The sequence below is a fragment of the Rhamphochromis sp. 'chilingali' genome (assembly GCF_963969265.1).
Source record: "Rhamphochromis sp. 'chilingali' genome assembly, chromosome: 2".
Lineage (NCBI taxonomy): Eukaryota > Metazoa > Chordata > Actinopteri > Cichliformes > Cichlidae > Rhamphochromis > Rhamphochromis sp. 'chilingali'.
This window is the reverse complement of record NC_137930.1, coordinates 19,376,518-19,392,479: the sequence shown is the minus strand read 5'-3', so window position 1 is coordinate 19,392,479 and position 15,962 is coordinate 19,376,518. Positions and strand designations below refer to the sequence as shown.

The 15,962-nt window shown below is 42.6% G+C and overlaps 2 protein-coding genes across 2 annotated transcripts in view; one reads left to right on the top strand and one right to left on the bottom strand.

Annotated features, from left to right (window-relative positions):
- The window catches only part of slc45a2 (solute carrier family 45 member 2), a 35,374-nt gene extending 29,832 nt beyond the window's left edge, over positions 1 to 5,542 (top strand). The window contains exon 7 of the mRNA XM_080861857.1: positions 5,259 to 5,542. Coding sequence (XP_080717983.1) covers positions 5,259 to 5,480 — 222 coding nt within the window. The 3' untranslated portion in view covers positions 5,481 to 5,542. The remainder of the gene's footprint in view (positions 1 to 5,258) is intronic.
- A 7,310-nt stretch (positions 5,543 to 12,852) lies between these two features.
- On the bottom strand, positions 12,853 to 14,671 carry rxfp3 (relaxin family peptide receptor 3). The gene has a single exon (XM_080875627.1). The coding sequence runs from the start codon at positions 14,424 to 14,426 to the stop codon at positions 13,188 to 13,190; it is 1,239 nt and encodes a 412-aa protein (XP_080731753.1). The 5' UTR covers positions 14,427 to 14,671; the 3' UTR covers positions 12,853 to 13,187.
- Between the last annotated feature and the right edge of the window lie 1,291 nt (positions 14,672 to 15,962).

Sequence of the window (15,962 nt, the reverse complement as noted above, 5' to 3'; positions counted from 1 at the left end):
GGGATGCAACCAATGTCAGAGTCACTTTGGGCAAAAACATCTGACTGTTCATACAACATATCTCTAACTACCTTTTGTTCATCCTCTGTCAGGTAGGACAAATCAACAGGTGGATGCCATCTCTGACCTTCATTGACTTCTGTCTGGTGCTTTTCGTTACCTAGCTGAACTGAACACACTTTTACATTTGTATGGGCTGATGACCCTGCGTCAGCGGAGAGATACTTGACAGGTTTTACTTCAGTCACCTCTTCCAATGTACCTAAGACTGTTCTTTTGGAGAGAAAAATGTCATGTTTGGTAGGATTCTGAATGGGAATCTTAACAATTTTTGTCAACCCACTGGGGACATCTACCAAAGCTGGGAACAACTCCAAACCCTCGGGGCAGCTGTTCTCTAGATTTGGTTGGAAGAGTCGTGGGCCACCTCTTGGCCATTCTCTGACTCTACACTTTACTTCACAAATCTGTCCTGCAGGAATCATTACACCTTTTTTTCCTGTTCTCACACTACACTCAGGATCTATTTCATCAGGGGTGGGCATCTGAAGTGCTGAAACTAGAGCATCTACTGCACTGCTGCTGACACTTAATGCTTCTTTGAGGAGCGCAGACAGGTCAGCCCCACCTCTCTGTTCTTTATTGGTTTTTAGGATTTCAGCTATTACGTTGCTGCCTAAAATAGGACAGTTAAGGTTGTGCTGACTGATAAGCACTGGCACTTGTATGGCGACATGCCCATAGTTCACACTCTGAATTTGAAGTTCCGTGTCTGCCCAACCATCAAATGGAACGTCTGTACCATTAGCTGCCGCTATTTCCAGAGGCTGGTCTGAAAGGAGGGACTCAAGTGGCTTGATCTTAATGTGGGGGATGTTTTTCTCTATCCATGCTCTTGACACCATGGTCACTTGGGCCCCTGAATCAAGCAGCATCTTAAGTGGTACTCCATTGATGGCACATGAGACCATACATCTGTTCCCAATAAGCTGTGCAGTGGGTTTCACTGGTGGTGCAGGACTGGGTGCATTTGATCTCACCACACTTGAAGTCTTAGTAAAACTGGTGTGTGCTGGGGACTCCTCGGCTTGTTCGGTCACTGGCAGCCCCTCTCCAGTGACCTCACCCCGTTTCCCGACACCTTACGCCGCAGGAAGCCAATAGCCCGGTGTCCTGGCTGGCCACACGCAAAACAGTGGGGGCAGCTCACTTTGCCTTGCTGTACACAATCACCACATCTGCCCCGGTTCTCAGCTGGAGGTGTTGGAGGGTGGTTCAGGGGCGAGCAGGAGTCTCCAGATGTCACACTATCAGTCTGGCTCACCACTTTAGTTAGCTGTCTGGTCAATGAAGACACTTGGGCAGTCAGTTCTCTAATAGCTGCACGGTTAGCCTGTAGCTCAGTGTCAACCTTCGCTTGCTCAGTCAAGTCAGTGTTAGCAAGCTGAGCGGCACTTATAGTCACAGGTCTAATTTTAGATGCTGTACCCAGTCGCCTCAGTCTCTCAGCTTCCTCACTGGTGGACTTTGTAATCTGTTCAAGCAAAAAGTCGTCACTAACCTGCAAGTCATTAAGAAAAGGTTTGAGGTCTTGTCTCACATAGTTGTTTTTTTCATTGAACCCTTGATAAAGTGTATGAAGAAATGTGCCCTGCACAAGCTTTTTGTCATAGCTAAAGTCTGCACCAGGCTGTCGTGACTCAAATAGTACACGCTGTTTTAACCCTATAATTCTGTACAAAAACTGCTGTGCACTCTCTTTGTCTTGCTGCTTAGCATTACTTAGCTCTTGAAAGAGTTCAGCACTATTCTTGTCTCGAATATGAGAGCGGAGAAGTTTCTTCAAACCATCAACTGTCAAATCATCTTTGTTGGTTAACATTTCCTTGAGAGTACCAGGCTTCATTATCTTTAGCACGGTTCTGATTATTTCACACTCAGTAAACCCTTCTTGTAACCCCTCATCAATTTGTTTGCACAGACTACTGTAGGACATATCCGAGCCAAGATCTGAAATTTGTCCACCATGCAACTTGAATTCTCTGCGTGGAAACAAAGCTGCCACATCACTGAGACTCAAAACTTGGTCATATCCTCTGGACGGACGACTCACCCTGCCAGGGGAAACCCCAGCGACACTAGGCGCCGGTGACACTGAAGCTGGGATGTTGAAATTCTTGGTGGGCGTATCAGTGTCTCTTAGCACGGATGAGGGAAAGGTAGAGATGTCTCTGTCCTGCGGTAGAATGGGCTGTGTGTGAGAGTCTTTGTTAGGGTGTGATGGTAGAGTGGGGATGTGGTCAGCTGGCATAGCCAGGTGTCTGTCAGGATGTGTGGGGTCAGTGTGGGGTGAAGTAGGGCACTCCTGCTGCTGGTTAGGAATGTCTTCCATCTCAAGCGGCACGGCCAGATGATCTCCAGCCCCTCCGACGTCCGTTGACAGCAGGTCACTCACGATGTCGTCGAGGAGCAAGAGCTGGGCCATACCTTCATCCTCCAATGCTCTCAACTTTTCACCTCTGATGTACTCAACGATCAGGTCATACAGTTCTGGTTCATCTAAGCCATCAAGATTGCGAGTCATACTGCCATCCTCCACTGAAGAAACCACAGTGCGCAGCTGGCTCACACTCAAATCACAAAGTCTTTTCTGGATCTTTACTATCAACAACCGCCGTGGGGTAACAGTGGCCATCTTGACGTTTTGACTGTGACCTGGGCTCCCTGGATGACGCACTCAATGCAGCCTTCCCTGAGACTTTGGACACCAGTTCTGGTCGTTTGGCAGACACGTCACCACTAGACGATCCCGGACGAGCCCCCAGTTGTTACCGGCACCAGACCTAGGGGAATCTGGACCGGCAGCAAGCGGCACACAGGCTAGAGAGCACTGCGTAGCCAAATATGAGCAAACTGTGGATTAATAGAGAGGACACCGAAGTTAGCGTCTTGCTCAGGCCGGAGCTCATTTATTTCTGAGCTGCGCATGCGCAGAGCCTATAGCTAGTCTCTCTGGTAGTTCCACAGCAGTGCAAGAGCACCATCTACTGGCATAATGAAATATAACCATGGTCTGGCAACACATAACAATGTCAAAATAAGTCACAATAATAAACAAAAAAATAAGGGGGTAATTGGTTTTCTTACAAAAATAAACATGTAGCTTTTTCAACCTGCTACATTTACAGGGTGCAGTTGCCTCCTAGGGGGAGGATAGTAGCGCTGCACAGAGACCGGATGGCCCCCTACAGAGGACAGTCCCTCCCCTCCTTTCCAGAGGGACGTGTACAGAGCGTCCATGACCCTGCTCAGAGGGGCCCCCGACCGGGGCTGCGTTCCCCCCCCTCGGACTCTTCACCCCAAAGCCCCAAAGCTCCGCGTCCTCCTCAGGGGCTCAGGAGGTCAAGGAGGGAACGTAGGCTACCGCCCCGCCTCAGAGACTGTGTCGTTCCCTCGGGGACGAGGAACTTATTGCTGGGGGGGCAGTGTAACGATGGTTAAGTGTTACTGGACAGTGACATGTTGGTTTTCTCTGCACACTGTTGTTGTTCCTTTAAGATTCATGTTTGGTTGGGCTGCAGGAAGTAGTGAGGGTGGTGTACAGGAAGGGGTGGGGGGACCTGGTTGTTCTGTGTGGGTGCCAGGCTGAAGAGAGGTGTAGTTCGAGAGCGCTTCCCCCTGAGTTAACAACCCGCTGGCTTATGTGCCGAATAAACGGACAAACTGAGACCCCAACCGTCTGGTTCTTGTGAACGTTACAATACATTAGCCGCACCTGACTAAAAGCCGCAGGTGTTTCAATGTTGACTTATCATATGTAAGAGAATATGCACAAAGGGAATTGTCAGGAAAGAGATGGCTGTTTGGAGACACATCCCTTTTATTAATATTTTGAAAAACAAGTTATGGGTACATATTTGCACAACTTTTTAGGTATATGTAAAAGTAGCGGTAATTACAAGTACGAAACATGTGCTGTGCTTCATAAATGAGTAACAAATGTAGTACATAACAATAACCTACAGCACACCAGAAAAATAGATTCGGACTACCTTTTAGGCTCAAGAAAAGTCAGTCATTCACCACCTTCCTGCGCACTAAAACCACCAAAGTCCTCTTCTCCAGTGTCGGATATGAACAGGCTCAGGGTGGCTTCGTCATCCACTCTCCGCTTCTCTCCTTTGTTGTCACTTTCAAAACCAAAGAAATCCTCGTTGTCAGTGTCAGAGTCGAACACCCTCTGAAGGGCCGTGGCGGTGTCCTCCTCTCCATCATGCAGCAGTCCAGCCCTTCGAAATCCGTTGGTGATCGTGGATGTTTTCACACTTTTCCACGCTGTCAGATTCCACCGAAGTTGAGCATAACTTGCTTTTCGCAAGTTTATTGCCGCTCGTCATCCACGCCTCCCGCTGAACGCGTAGCGCTACTTTGAAGCTTGTTTTTCGCGCTACTTGTAGGGCACTATGTTGCCTGGCGGATGGACATGTGACCAACATACCACTCTTGAACCCCGATACTGTGTGTCTGATCACATGCCCTTCCGCCAGGCAACGTAGTGCCGTACAACAGCGGAACAAACAAAACAAATCGTCTTACGATATCACAAAAATCATGGACAATCCATAGAAAAGCCGCACCTGACTAAAAGCCGCAGGGTTCAAAGCTTGTGCAAAAAGTAGCGGCTTATAGCCCGACAATTACGGAAAATAAAAGATCAGATTTTCATTTTAAAGGTTTGGAATAACACTAAACTTCTTTTCCCTTTTTTTAAGTGTCCACATAAATGTTTTAATACCGCTTATAGTATTGCTGCAACATTCTCAAAAAAGTTTATATAGTTCATCTATAAAACATTGGTTTATAATGGAGCACTGTAACAAAAAATAATTTCCCCCAGGGATCAATAAAGTATTCTGATTCTGATAAACTGCAATGTCATTCATAAGTGGTTGCCTCGAAAATCAATTGTTTATTTTTTTCTGTCACGGTCAATCAATACCTGATTGAACTAAATCAGGTGAGAGTTTGATGGAATTCAACTTGCAACAACTGAAGCGAGGCTGAAAAGAATCTATCTTTTTAAGAAGCTGTTTCTTCATATTCTCAGAGCCGTCTGTTTATCCAGCTGTTTGTTTGTGTTTTTTGCCACAGCCTCTCTGATTAAACTGAAATTGATGTTTCCATATATTGCTCTCTTGTTTTCCCCTCCCCGCCATCCTCCTCTTCTCTAATAAACCTACAACCTCCTGTGCTTCCAGCAACAACTGAAGCTGCACGGAAGCAATAAAAGTCCTCGAGGTTCGGGAATGGACTGTGCCGCCCTCACTTGCATGGTCCAGTTGGCTCAGATCATCGTGGGCGTGGGGCTCGGTGCTCTGGTCAACGCGGCAGGAAGTGTGATCGTGGTGGTCCTCTCGGCTTCGACCATGTCTCTGCTCGGCTGCATCTTCATTGTCCTCTTCATCAGATATGTGGAATGAATGATTCTGCTCAAATACAAATTTTAATGATATTGTTTTAAATAAACAATGATTGCTAATTATATCATCATAACGTCTGCAATTTTTAATCTTACCTCAGTGGCCAATTAACTGCTAATTATGACAATTTTTTTTTAGGTTTCTCTGGTCTGATAGATCCTAAAAATGGTCTTTTTTGGCTAAAACAGCAACTGATATCTTCTTCAGCTCTTGTCTCGTGGTGCTGCAGGCCAGATATTTGCCACATTACAATGCACATAAACAATTTCATGTAGCTATTGATACTGTTAGTTCATTAAGCAACAAAGTTTCACAGCAGTAGTCTAAAGTGCTTGCAGGCATCTGGATCTCTTTTAGCTTCTTGGAGACATTTCACCACCCATCTGCAAAGGGTTCATGACATGAAGACACCAAACCAAGAGGGGTTTTCACTGAAATCCACATTGCTGAATGATCTGTGCGCCGGCATGACTGGTTGACAAATGGCCCGGAATAGTGAAGGGACCAATAGTGAAGGAATTGGACAGGAACAGATCAATAAGATCGAAAAAATCAACAGCACAGCAGAAGTATAGACAGTGGTTGCAGTGGATGACTTCATTACTTTTAAAACTCTGCTTCAGCTCTTTGTATGCTATAACTTCACTCATCTCTGCTCTGCCACGTCTGAGCCATAATATCATTCATTTCATTTCATTCAGTATTACAAAAAAGCCAGAGTAGCCTTGCAGGTCAAATTTTATCAGTCACACCTGTTAATGCAGCTCCTGTCTCCTAGATCGTGGCACTTGTTAGTGTGGGTTGGTTTTACAGGCTTGTACAATTGGCCCCAATGGAAGATATTAAAGGCTAGAACAACCAATTAGAGCTTTTTGGACAAAGGGTAAGACACCTGGATGTCAAGTCAGGCTCGCCCACATCAGCTCCAGAACCCTGTATTATCTACAAGGTAAGACTCATAGATTAAGACTTTTTTTTTTCAGAGAGCCAAAATCAACTTCCTGTATAGGAGTTTTGTGGGTGTACTGATCAACAGTATAAAGCATTGCCAATAAGAGCAGAGGATCCTGCAAACTGATGCACGACATGGTTGTAAATACTATCACTAGGAGTTTTTACGGCAATGACGGATCTTGGAGCCTCTCTCCTGGAAGTTAGCATACGCTAGCAAAGACATGGCAGCAAAAGGTTAAGACATTAGCAAGCAAGGCTTTATATTATCAGCACACATAAATTACAATAATTTGTGCCTGAAAACATGTTAGTTGATCAATCACCAATGACGTACAATAGATCTGGGACTTACAGATGAATTGCAGTTAGCAATACTAAACAATACTACCCAGTAAAACTATCCAATAACATCTATTTAATTTTAATCTACCTACAAATACCTGTAATTCACCATAGTTGATTTTAATTAGAGATCTTGTCTTTATCCCTTTTTTCTAGTGTTCATGTTCAGCTAAGCCGAACAACTGGTGACTTTAGCCCTTTCAGTGTTGTACAATTGAGAAAGAGAGTGTTAACAAGTTTCATGACAAACTATTCATTTATGGACTGCTGTTTTTTTCTTCTATTCGGGTTGCAAGGAGTGTTAAATTTGCAGCTGCATCATTAGAAATCATGTCAAATTTTGACATATTTTCGATTTACTGTCCAAAGCTATGTCCCATTTAGGTAATTGGTAACACAACGACCGAGACTGCCCCGGCTTGGACAGTCTCGGTCGTTGTGTCCTTGGGCAAGACACTTCACCCGTAGCCTACTGGTGGTGGTCAGAGGGCCCGGTGGCGCCAGTGTCCGGCAGCCTCGCCTCTGTCAGTACGCCCCAGGGTGGCTGTGGCTACAATGTGGCTTGCCATCACCAGTGTGTGAATGTGTGTGCGAATGGGTGGATGACTGGATATGTAAAGCGCTTTGGGGTCCTTAGGGACTAGTAAAGCGCTATATAAATACAGGCCATTTACCATTTAAAATATTTCTCAAAGGCTCTCAGGTTAATTTTTTGAATCTAACAGACAATTTTTTTGACTCAAGGATGAACTGATTACAGTTAGTTAGTTATCAAGGTGACTCCCACACAGAACACAGTGAAAAATTTTAACAACAAATATGGACATTAGGACAAAATATCACACCACTGTCTAAAATGATCAAATAAAGAAGTAACAGCATTTTGAATCAAACCAACTCGTGTTTATGTTATTGTTTTTATTATTTATTTAGTGCACACCCAAGAAGGGTAGAGACGAATGCTCTGTTATATTGTGGTTCACCAATTACATGATAAATAAAACAGAAAATCTAAACTCAAGAGAATGCAATTTGACCCGCGTATGTTTGCCCATTTACAGAAAACATATTTCTAAAGGTGCTGCTGAGATTAAATTTTCACCTGATGTCGGTAACAACTCGATCCAAGCATGCAAAGAAATCAAACTATAAATGTCACTAAAATTGAACTCGTTAGATGCCATAATACACCACGTTTGGAGGTCAAGAGGCACTGCAAATTACCCCCAAAACACCATACCAACAGTCAGGGGCGATTTTAGCCCATTTTTGGGGTGCTTCAGCACCCCAAAAATGAATGAAAGCACCCCAAAGATTTCTTACTTTTTTTGACAATATTTGCTGTTTGTGAAACACACTACTAAAAATATAAAAAGCATACAGTACTTAATTGAGATGGAACACTTTAACAACAAAAGTATAGATAACCCAGTGTATAGATAACAGTGTTTCAATATTTATATCTTTTATTAGATGTGCATGTGGTTTGGTTATTTGCCTTTTGGTTGAAAGTACACTGAGAGAGGACTTTTTTATTAGTGATTTTAAAAATATATTTTTTTAATCTAATTGAATACAATCTATTTGTGTATGATTGTCAGTCCAAAGAGGGAGAGAGGAAAGAGGAGAACATGAGGAGAAAGTACAAGGTCAGGACGAACCAGGTAAGAAAACAGACAGGGAACAGTGACAGGCACAACAGAAACTGTTAAACTGCCAAAGAAAAAAAACACACAACTAATTTTACTCGTACAATCTGGAAGTTGTGTTCTCCCTATATTAAAGCTGCTATACAGAGTCTGCAAAACAAACTGGGTTGTCAGCCCTAGCACTGCATTACCATGTTGAACTTCAGTCAGAGGAAGTCACGGTTGCCAAAAACTTTTTGAATCTCAAGAGTGAGGCTGGTGCCATCCCAGATATGTTAACATTGTACAATCTTCTGGATAATCAGATCTTCCCCACACTGAAAACTGTTATTCAGGTTGCCCTAACAAACCCAGTTAGCAGCTGTAGCTGTGAGAGGTCTTTTAGTGTCTTGAGTCAGCTCCATACCTGGCTGAGAAGGACCATGGGTCAAAGCAGACTCCAGCACCTGGCTGTGATGTCAGTTGAGAAAGAGATGCTTGAGAGACTTGACCACCAAAATGTGATAGACAGATTTGCCAACCTCAAGGTGAGGCGACATAGGATAAAAGAAAAGAAAAAAATCTGCAGAGCCATAGTAGCATCTGCACTAAACATCTTTTCATACATTGTATACATTGTACCAAAGGTCAAGGTGTCTCATTTTATTTTAATCTTTTAATAATATTTTGTATATTTCAAGGACTCTTCTATTTTTGGAGTGTATTTTTTATATATCTGTATTATATCATACATACACTTTAAAAGTGAATCTCTGTCCAAAAAATGCACCCAGTTTACTTTTTACTCACTATGAGAATCATTTTCATCATCAGTTTTTGTTTTTTTGTTTTTAAATTCCAATCCATTCTTCTTTAGCAGCATTTAAATAACCTTTATCAGATTTGATGGTTTTGTTACAGACTGGTCAAAAAAGTGTTTAGCTTTTCTTGCACAAATGTGGGATTAAATTGTGTTAAAATGTACAAAACAGTGATGTCATGTTTTGTGACGAGGACCCAGGCACAGAGAGACTTGATGAATTTAAGAATCTTATGATTTAATAAAGAAATTTGCAGACTTGCACAGAGATGGTAAAATTATGATGACTGATAATGGAGATGAAGACAACAGACGATGAGGACAGGGAGGAACGGGGGTTTAAATGCACTAAGGAGACAGTCAGAGGGAACTCAGGAAACTGGAGACATTTAAGGATGCAGGGACTGACAGAGACAGGGAAGAAGGCTCATCATGACGAGTAAAGTTTTTCTTGCCTGGATGGGCAGCTCTCTGGGTGCTCAGCACCCCCCAAAGCTCTGATTCTAGCCAACAGTGTAGTTTGGAGGTGGGAACATCCCCGGTGTGGGGCTGATTTTCAGCATACGTGAATGAACTGGACGAATGAACGGAAAACGCACTGAGACGTTCTTGATAAAAATATGCTGCCATCTAGCAGGATGATGAAGATGAAACGAAGGTGGACGTCTCCCGTTTCAAGACAGTAATCCCAAAAGCACAGCCAAGGAAATTCTCAAATGGTTTCCGAGAAAGAAAATTAAGTTGTCATCTAGAAAGTATTAAATACATTTCATCAAGCTTGCTCAGTACTTTTTCTCTGTGTCATTTCTCATTATCAAACATAATTTATCGACATCTATGGTTTAATTTCATTGCATGTGTGGATTGGATTGTCACCAACATCTGGGGAGAATCTTTAGAAATATATTTACTTGGCAAATTGGTGACATATTAAATACTTATTTTACCCACTTCCTATATGTATTTGGAGATTATGTATTGGAATTTCAGGAGCGGGGCCACGCCTCCAAACCCGCGTCTTCCGGTTGTCATCTATATAGGTTACCCCCTTCGGGGCCTTCCCCAGACCGCAGCTCAATTCATGTCCAAGCGTTCACCTTTACCTACTAAAACCTAAAAATGAGGACGTGAGCCCAGCTAGTGAAATATAATAACTGGAAAGTTGCTACATCTGAAACCTACACAAACGCAGTATTTCACAGATTTGAGGTAATTCCAAAAAAGTTGGGAAGAATGTAAATAAAAAAGGATCTGCAAATCCCATAAATCCAGATTTTATTCACAATAGAACATAGAAAACATGTCAAGTGTTTGAACTGAGAAAACATTCAAGCGAAACATTAGTTCATCTTGGGATTTGATAACAACAGCATGTCTCAAAAAAGCTGGGCAATAAAAATAAAACGCTTGAAAAACATTTGGTGCTAAAAAGAAACGGTTGGAGAAACATAATAAACTAACTAGGTTCATTTGCAACAGGTCTGTAGCCTGAGTGGGTATAAAATGAGCGTCTTAGGAAAAGTTCCACGTGGACAAAAACTGGTGAAATTGCACTTCTTTTTCTTATACTAAAATTTACTGGTTTCACTGGTCTGGCCGTACATGGCCTTGGATGCAAAATGAGTTTGACATTCCTGGTCTATAATATCATCAAAAAGATTCATAAAATCAGAAAAGTTGATTTGAATTAGACTGAGGCAAAGTGGAAAACTGTTCAGTGCTCCCATCAGTGCTCATTTAAAAAGTCTGCATCTCTGATGGAATTAAGGTGCATTAGTACCTATGAAATTGGCGGATCTGAAAAGACACCATCATTGATGAAAGCTTTTAGAGTGACAGGTGACATCTTTTTCAGCGAGGTTCTCATGTATTTCAGCGAGACAGTGTAAAACCACACCCTGCATGTATTACAACAGAATTGATCATAGTAGAGTCCAGACACTGAACTGAGCTGTCTGCAGTCAGACCTTTCACCGGTTGAGAACATTTAATGCAACATGAAATGGAAAATATGACAAAGAAGAGCCAGGAATGGAGCAGCATCCCTCTCCCAACTACTCTCCTCAGTTCCCAGCTGTTTATAGACTGATGTGAAAAGAAGAGAGGATGCCACACTGTGGCAACTTTTTAGACATGTGTTTGATGCAGACAAGTTTTCCTCAGTTTATTATGTCTTCTGCGTTCTACTGCGAATAAAATATGGCTCTACAAATTACTGCATTCTGCTGTTATTTACATTTTGCACAATGTCCCAACTTTTGAAATTGGTGTTGCACATTTATAGCCAATTGAGTGAATAAGATAAATAGAGTTCACAACAAAAAAGCCTTTGCAGATTATCTAATCATATTTGCATCAATGTCCTTTACATCCAGACCCATGTGAGGAGGAGATATTAGATCGCTTTCTGAGCAATGAATATTACATTAAAATTTCTAATCATGATTTTAATTCAAGTCATTTTTTATTACTTCCATCAAAGGGGATTTTACTTACATTCCACAGGTCCCATGATATGTGTGCGTGCACTGTGGGTTTCAGATTGAACACCCACATGAATCATTTCTCTGGTGTACTAATTTAAAACCGAGGTCCTGGAGCTGTTTGGCATTCACTTCACTAGATTAGCCTGTTGCCATGTGTATATATATTCTCTTCATTCCATAATGTTGGTTATTTTTGTGGGTTTGCAAGACACCTGTTAGTATTTCGGTGTTTTTGTTTCTTTTTCTGTCACTGTTTTCTGTCATGGGCTCACAGCTTGAACAGACGACGAACTGAAGGCTCTGGAGGCATATTAACCAAATGAGTCTTTAAATGGTCTTAAGCACTTAATTGACTGTATTATTATTATTTATTTTTTTGGGGGGGAGGGGGGGGGTTCAATGTGGTCACATAAATAGCTTTTCAGGGAGGATTTTATTCTGCTCACACTGCATCATTAACACGTGAGAAAGGGAGGAGAGGGAGGAGACTGAAGCTGTCAGTGAAATGCCATTTTTGACTGCTTTTAAATTCGATTTATATTTACTGAGAACTTTGCTCTCTGTTTATTGAAAGTCATCGCTGCCCTCTCAGCGAATGGATGTGAGTAAATGAGATCTGATTATGTGCTCCCATCTAGCAGTCACAAGTGGTGGGGTTGAGTGGGGTGGTGTTTTTAGAGGAATTATTACTCATTCTGTGATAGGTTGTGGTCACTCTCATTTTGGCATGTAAAGGTATACGTTTGTATTTTGATTTCTAAATAATGGAGCTTGAAATGAAAACACTTTTAAAAGCACGTTTTTCTAAATTCATCAAATTGCAAAAAAGAAAATCAAAACAAAAAGCAGCTAAATAAAAATGAATCTCCCATTTAATTTATTTTTAAAATTCAGTAAATTCTGCAGTAGCAACAAATATATGCAGTGTCCGTCATACTTAATTATAACACCTCTTCTCCATATGCATCAATCAAACTTTGCCTCCCACAGTTCAAAACATCAGCCTATGCAGCCCTCCGTGGACCCCCCTCCCCCCCCAACACACACACACACACACACACACACACACACACACACACACACACACACACAATCAGCACAGGTCTGTGAAACATTCTCTGTAACATTATAGTGGCATTTAACAACTAAATGTCATTCAAGATAAGGACGGGGCGAAGATGAGTAAATGTCTCACATTTTGTTGATGCACCTTACCTGCACATTTAATATATGTTTTGACACCTTATTAAAATATGCGTATTTTCTTATAGGTAAGAACGCCAGTAAGTTGGCTTTTTAAAATCTCAACCAGGGTGAAGCCAAAGTAGCATTTCTGTGGACAAACATGAGTCATAAGCGCTTCTGTTTGACGTTTTTCCTCCTCCAACTTGGACAGCTGTGAGGCAAACAAAACTGACCTGATTGATGTAAATGTGTATGAATACAACATCACAGAGGATTTAAAACGTGCCTTAGATTAAGCGCTGTTCTGGGGTAGGTCTCGCCTGTCATTGTAAATCACTTCCCCGGGAGGATAAAACACCACTGCGGGCTCCTCGGGTGCGCACACGGGAACCAGGACCTGCCCTTGCTCGTCCGCCTCCGGCTTTGTGGTGGCTGTGATCGGTCTTAAGGTGGTCAGAGTCGGCGAGGTCATCCGCCAGAAGAGTTTTTTCAGCGCTTTTCTGAACTCCCGCCTCATAAGACAGTACAGGATGGGATTCAGGCAGCTGTTGGAGTGCGCAAGGCACACGGACACGGGGAACACGTACACTTGCATGCTGTAGTACTCGTAACTGAAGTGAACCACGTTGAGTTTCACGAGGATGCCCCAGGCTGTGAGAGCCTGGTTGGGCAGCCAGCACAGAAAGAAGGACAAGACCACTATGGTGACGGACTTTGTGACTTTGGCGCGTTGCTTGGCGCTCGAGGTGTTGATGTTTTTGGAGGTGATGAAGCGCAAAAGGAGCAGGTAGCAGGCTGAGATGATGCCCAGAGGCACCACGAAGCCAAGCAACACTTTTTGAGAGTGATAGAGCGCGAGCCAAAACTGCGCCGATCCGTTGGTTTCCGGGAATTTGACGAGGCACAGGTCCTCGTTGGAAACTGTCACCGTCGTGGAGAAAACCGCGTGCGGCAGAGCGGCGGAGACGGCGAAAACCCAGATGATAACGGTGATGGACCGCGCGGAACAGCAGTGAGCCCGCCTCCGCCTGCCTTTCAGGGCAGACGCGAGTGACCAGTACCTCGCCACGCTCATGGCGGTCAGGAAAAAAACGCTGGCGTACATGTTCATTGCCGTCACATAGGACACTATCTTGCACATCGCTTTGCCGAAAAGCCAAGTGAAGTCCAAAGCGTTTTCCACAGCCCAGAAGGGCAGAGTCAGGACGAACTGGAAGTCAGTCACCGCCAAACTAGTTACGAAAAGGTTGATGGAGGATTTTTTCCACACATGTTTAGACTTCATTAAGTACAAGACCAGCAAGTTTCCAACCAGACCCAGCGCGCAAACCAGAGAGTAAATGATCGAGATGATAATCCTTACAACAGCGGCTCCATCTCCCACAGAGTCAGCTTTCTCAGAGTCTGGCAGGTGGAGGTAGTCCTCGTACGAGCTGTTGGTCGTGTTGAAAACATAGCTCAAGTTAAAGGAAGCAGCATAGACAATCCCTGGCGAGCCTTCATAAGCAGTGTCGCTAAATTCTCCAGACATTTTTTAATTAACTTTTATCCACGAGAGTGTTTAAGTCATGATCAAATCCAAATGACTCGCACCACTGAAATAATCTTTGTATTTGGCTCTATGTGCGAGTTTTCTGCGAAACAAAAACAAATAAAATGTTTCTGTGCGCACAGGCGACACAGTTCTTCACGAGCTTGTTGTGTTGCTTTGAGATTTTGTCAGTGCGCCTCATCTCTCCAAGAAGCTTCCTGACGCAGCTCACGTATAAACGTGGCGCTGTCTTTGGTTCTGGTCCTTGGTGCAGATACCACGAAGAGGGTGGGGGTGGAGGGGTGTTCCACGGACAAGAAAATTCAGAGCATGGAAATAAATTGTTAAAAAAAATTGAAGTGTCTGTATTTTATGCATGAATGTATTTATTTCTTCAGATCATCTGGAACATTTTCTTCCTCACATCGCACTCTCTGTATCATGCACAAACCCTACACACAAACATAAACACCGATTGTCAGACACAATAAAAGACGATTTCTTGAAGGCAGTGTTTTATTATGAATCTTTTTTCTCTTATACTGATTCCACTTCAGAACAACCTTGTGCGCAAGTAACCTGAAAGTCAGAGAGTCACCTGCCTTAATGCCGCATGCATGTGACACGACAATGTCGTTCATCATACAGTCGCACAACCTTCAAAGACACACTATCGTGTGGAGTTTCGAGGACACGCGCTTGGCAACATAAACTTTAAATATCACTGGAACCTGCTATTATTCCTGCACTACATTAAGAGTCACAAGAGTGGTCCTCACAGCTATTCAACATGCAGCTGAACGAGAAAAAGAGTAGTTACGATATAATTGCCAGTTTTTTGGATCAACTTGTGTATCAAATTCACCTCTTCTTTTCCCGTTCATCAAAAAGTAGCCACTGAGGAGATAAACAACCAATTCTGTACCCGTTTCTACAAAATAGATTACTCAAAATGTGAGCTATTACTCCAAAAGACAAATGGAAAAAAGGATCTTCTATGAGTTCACCTTGTAGTCTCAATTTTGACTCATTTTTTGCACATTTTTGAAGTTCCCACATCAGCTCATCGAAGCTTCAAAGAAAACAAAAGTTAACCTTCAGAAAGTTGCACAAAAATCTTTCGAAATGAATTTTTTCTAGGAATGAACAAGCCAGTGTCACTTGCATGCCACCTTTCCTCAGTTGTGTAATCCACAGTGGTAAAGAATCTTTAGATCTTTTGTCAGAACGCAGCAGACTCTTTCTTACTGCTGACAGTCTCGTCCTACGTGTTTCAGTAACTAATTACTGATTACTTCCCCCAAAAAGTAATCCCGTTACTTTACTGATTACTTATTTTCAAAAGTAATTAATTACTTAGTTACTTTTTTAAAACACGATTTACAACCTGAAGAGGTGATAAAGCGATAGATCTTTCAGCCCAATTCTACTTTTTCTATATAATCCATCATACAAAATGTAATCAAATGGAAAAGTCTCTTTTTTTTAACTTGTTTTATCAGTTTTAATCTTTTAACTTTATGCATCAAGCAAAAA